We start from the raw sequence: 4,962 nt of genomic DNA, 5'->3' as shown, positions 1-4,962 counted from the left end.
TATGGAAAAACAAAACAAACAAAAGGAGCCTAAAAATATTAAGTAAAAAATAAATAAATAAATAAATAAAAACAAATTTAGTAAGCGTCTACAGAGTCTCATTATGTAGATTGGACTCATAGTGATCTGCCTGTGTTCAGCCTCCCAAGTGCTAGAATTACAAGCACATACCACCACAAGCCCCGGCAGGGGTGGGGCCGGCACAGCTCGCCAGTCCAACCCCAGTGTCTGCCTAAGCAGGTGCTTTAATCTGCTGAGCTATTTGGCTGGCCCCGATTTGTCAGGTTTTCATCACTACTACAAAATACTAGAAATGCCTAATTTTTTAAAAAAAGGTTTACCAGATCACAGATTTGGAGCCTGAAAGTTCAAACAAAATAGCACAGACAGTGGGTGGTGAAGGCTGCATGGAAGGTAGTGCCAGAGCATTCTGGGGAGAATCAGATGGTGAGGCTGGAAGCAGAGAGAACTGGGAGGGTCCAGGCTTGCTCCTCATAAGCCAGTCTTCTCTCAGAAACTGCCAACGGGTTCCGAGAGAACTACGTCACACCACTAGCGACCTAAGGACCTCTCACTAAACCCCCACACTTTTGAGGCTCCGCAGCATTTCTATGCACCACCATCCTGGAAAACAGTCTTCTGAAGATAAGAACCTGGGGGGGGGGCGGGTACAATTAAGACATATCTGAAATGCAGCGCCTTAGAAGCTAGTGGGACATGTGGTGCTTTGTGCATAGGGATGGAGAGATGAAAGGATGAACCAGACTGAGTGCATTTTGTATCACAGATCTGCTTTCTAGCTGCTTTGCTTGTGCACGAATCCCTTTCAGCTTCAGGTTCCCCATCCCTAAAATGGAAACACTGTGCCCTGTATTTTTCCTTTGCTTTCCAGATTACTTTCTACCCTTCTCACCCAGGTGCTGGATTGCATGAATAAGCCTCCTTGCCCCTTGGAGTCTCACTGGGTCTGGCCCACGGGAGGGACTAGCAGATGGTCAAAGGCGGAAGGAAAGGGCGGGAGGCCATTTGTTCCTGTGGCTTCCTCTTTGTAAGGCCACAGTTTGGTGACAGATATGTAACTTTGTTCTGAAAGCCACAATAGTTAGGTCTGTCTCTATGGCTCTAGATTTTTCTGGATTCCATTAACTGCTCTAAGCTGAGGCTCTTCACTAATGCTACCCTCAAGGTGCTTTAGCGTGGTTGATTTTTGTAATGCTTGCCATATTTTTATAAACAGATTATTAAATTCCCCTAAGTTGCCCATTTGATTATTTTTTTCCCTCCTGAGAGCATGATCAATGCACAACATTCATATAAAATAATGCACACAACGCGCTTAGTGCAGCGTCCAGCACAGAATAACTACTCAACAAGCTTAAGGTCCACAAATGCTATTATTATGTTTCTTGTTATTTCTCATTATTTCAGGTTTGGCAATATCTTTGCATCATATAATTTTTAAAGAGATGGTGGATTTAGTATTGTACTGCTGAAAAGTTCGAAACATACCCAAAGTTAATTTTCAAAATCTTGTAGTTCCGAACAAAATGAGGGCTCTAATTTTTTCCCCAAAAGATATCTTTACTTTCTTTCCCATAGTTTTATTGAGAAATAAATAGCAGTGAGACCGTTTCAAATCAAATTGGTGTTATCTTTATTTTCTTAAAGTATGAAACTCATTGTTGTTCTCTACCAGGGAGTTGTGAGCTGGGAAACCTACAAGGAAAAGTAATTGAGTGAAAGGCATGTGGGGCTAAGTTGGGAATTTGAACTGGGAAGCTGGTGATTTAGGAGGTTGAAGTCTCAGAAATCTGTGGTCAGAGAAGCCAAGAATCTGGAGAGCTGTGGTGTAAGCCAGGGGACTGAGAACAGAGACTATATTAAGCTGATTTTAAGGAATGTAAGACTGTAGTTATTGTTGTGCCTTTTCATAACTCAAAATGAACTACAGGTCACTTGCTATTGCTATGATATCCTTGTAGTTGAAGTCTCCAGATCTGTAGGATGGTCATTCTTTTATTTTAATCCAATGGGATTAAGGTGGTCTGGGGCTTCAGTGGATATCTCAGGGGAATCTAGTCTTTCAATATTACTCTTATTTATTTATTTGGTGGAACCGGAGATTGAACTCAGGCCCTTGCGCTGGCCAGGGAAGCGCTTATTCCACTGAACCATCTCCCCGGCCCCCTCTAGTCTTTAGTTGCAAGGAAGATGATGTGCTGTCTTGGTGTTGAGTTGGGGTTCTCTTCTCTGAACCTCCAGATTCATGACCACCTAGATTTTTTCCCATAATTTTATTGATAAACAAATAGCAATGAGACAGTTTCAAATTAGATTCATTTTTAAGGTGGAAATGTTGGAAACATTTTTTTTTGTTTGCCCATGGTGTATCTGACATTGGTGTAAATCTTGCTCACAATGCTCAGATTGTCTCCTATGGTAATAATTACTTGCTGATTCACTGAATTATTCTTATAATAGGGAATAAATAATCATGATGAAGACATCAACAATAATGAAATCTTTTTTAATTTACAAAGTGAGTGCTACAAACGTTTTCTTACTTAGAGAAGTAAAAATAAACCAATAAACCTGAGAAGGATAAAGATAAGAGTTAGAAAGTAGGTAGAGTATTTAGTTGATGAAATAAAGCATTTTTTTTTGTTTTACAGAGGTGATTAATTTGATTTTTATTTTCTAGCTAAAATAAAAGAATTGCTTTTGTAGATATTTATGTTGAAATAGTTGATTATGTTGAGATCATACTGTTTTTCAGTATAGGAAGTTGAACCCAGGGCTTTTGAACTGAGCTACATCCAGGCTTTTAAATTTTTTTTTTCTTGTTTTGAGACAGTATCTCTCTCCAAGTTGGTAAGTTGCATATGCTGAGATCGGACTTGTGATCCTGAGATATTACTTATCTTTTAATGTCAACTGGAGTCAACAATCAAAAGCAGAATGTACTTTAATAGGAGTATATTTTACTAACTAGCCATTTGGGGTGATTAATTTTTCTTATGTGTGGCTTCTGTTTTTTTTTTTTTTTTTTTTTTTTTAGATTTGGATATCAGAAACACACGAGCAGATGTCACAAGTGTTTTTAAAAAGAGAATTGGCTGAAAGAAAGAGCAAGGCCTTATTAAATGAGGAAACACTGTGCTCTGGGATTATTGAAAGGTATTCTTACAATCTTCTCTTGCTTATAGATTATGCATCTGCAGAATGGATTTCATCAGTAGGAAGAGGGTTTGAACCTTAACTTACTGACTTACTTGCAAAAGCGTTCATTTCCCAGGGTTGTTGTGAAGTTTACGTGGAAGAAAATATGCGCTATGCCTAGAAGTGTTGAGGAGAAGGACAGGAGAGGGAGCAGGGGAAAGAGCTTTATCTATGCAAGCAAGCAGGATGGTTGGACCACTGTACTGTGCATGTCTGCCGGTCTATGGAAAGGAGCTTTTAATGCTTTAATTTGTTTCATCTCCTTTTATCAATTGTTTCTTCTTTTCTCTTCTTAATTTCTTATGTATTTCTTTCTTTTTTTCTTTTTTCTTCCAATTTTACATGCATGTATCTGATAATATGAATAACTGATTGGAAGACAAGACCATTACAACAAACACTGTGAAACTCATATTACTTCGTTAAATGAAATTCTGTACCACTTGTGATTTTTTTGTTTTAATTCTTACTTGTAGTCTCTTTAAAAAATAAAAAAAAAATGAGAATATAAAAAATAAATGCAGTATGGCCTAGGTAAATTGTCATTAATCAGAATTAAGTGCTCTGGTATCCTTGCTGTCCACATATTGTGTGTCGTACCTCACAGTTGGACTTGAATTCAGCTGTTCACATGAATATTTTTCCCTAGAGAGCGTACCTTGAGGGTAAGGACTGTTTCTTAGTCACACCTGACTGAGATGTACCGTCCTGCGCCTGGCACAGTGTGTCTGCCTAGAAGTGCATGCCATCCACTTTGTCTGGTACTGTCATTACTGGGAAAAGCAGTACGAGTAATGATAAAATGCTAAAAATTCCTTTTATGTGTTGGTACATTTTATTTTGCAAAGTGTGTAAGTGTTACAAACACAAAAAACTCAATAGTCATAAAATTCAGCTCCAAGATAGTTTATTTTTTTTAAATTTTATTTATTTGTGTGTGTGTGTGTGTGTGTGTGTGTGTGTGTGTGGTCAGCTCAGCCCACCAGGGGGCGGGGCTGGCTGGCATGTGGTGCTGGGGGATTGAACCGTGGTCCCTCTGCTTTGCTGAGCTTGTTCTAAGTAGGTGCTTTAGACCACTGAGCCATCTCACCAGCCCCTCCAAGGTAGTTTTATATGACTTTGAAAGTTTACATATGGCAATTTGACATGTTTTCTAAACATTGTTGTCATGTCTACAGGGACACTGGATTACCTGCCACGGGCTACGGGGCTGTCTTTACCAGACATCCACCAGAGAGAGGAAAAATGTAAGTAGTTCTTAAATTGCAGGAGATTGCACAAAATGCTTATTGCTTAGGGAGGTTTGTTTGAAGGGGGAAAGCATCCCCTTTATATGTTATCTTGTGCTTTCCTTTAAGGGAAGATTTCTGTTCTTCAAGAATGATAGGATTAATAATAGTAATACTAAAACAGTCAGCACACCCTAATTGTATAGTCTGTGCTTGTAAATTCTCCAACATTTATTTGTAACTTCTGAATCAGTACCTCTGCTGATGTGCTATTTTTAAAGAACTAGTAAAAAGTTTTAAGTCACTTTAAAGAAGCTGATCTGCCTTCTTGTTTCAGCTCTTCTATTGTAAACAGGTGTCTTTCCCACAGACTTTTTAGTGCCATGTTTTGCTAACTTTCATGCTTTCCAATCATTGTTAAAAGTGTTCCCCTGGGGCCGGGGAGATGGCTCAGTAGAATAAGCGCTTGACTGGCAAACGCAAGGATCTGAGTTCAATCCCCAGTTCCGCAAAA

At 39.0% G+C, this 4,962-nt stretch overlaps 1 protein-coding gene across 1 annotated transcript in view; it reads left to right on the top strand.

The window, feature by feature from the left end:
- CUNH9orf135 (chromosome unknown C9orf135 homolog) overlaps positions 1-4,962 on the top strand; it is a 99,312-nt gene that overhangs the window by 45,367 nt on the left and 48,983 nt on the right. The window contains exons 3-4 of the mRNA XM_004637207.2: positions 3,059-3,177; positions 4,398-4,466. Coding sequence (XP_004637264.1) covers positions 3,059-3,177; positions 4,398-4,466 — 188 coding nt within the window. The remainder of the gene's footprint in view (positions 1-3,058; positions 3,178-4,397; positions 4,467-4,962) is intronic.

Source organism: Octodon degus, unplaced genomic scaffold, assembly GCF_000260255.1.
Source record: "Octodon degus isolate 3935 unplaced genomic scaffold, OctDeg1.0 scaffold00087, whole genome shotgun sequence".
In the NCBI taxonomy this organism is placed as follows: Eukaryota; Metazoa; Chordata; class Mammalia; order Rodentia; family Octodontidae; genus Octodon; species Octodon degus.
This window is presented reverse-complemented; position numbering and strand designations above follow the sequence as displayed.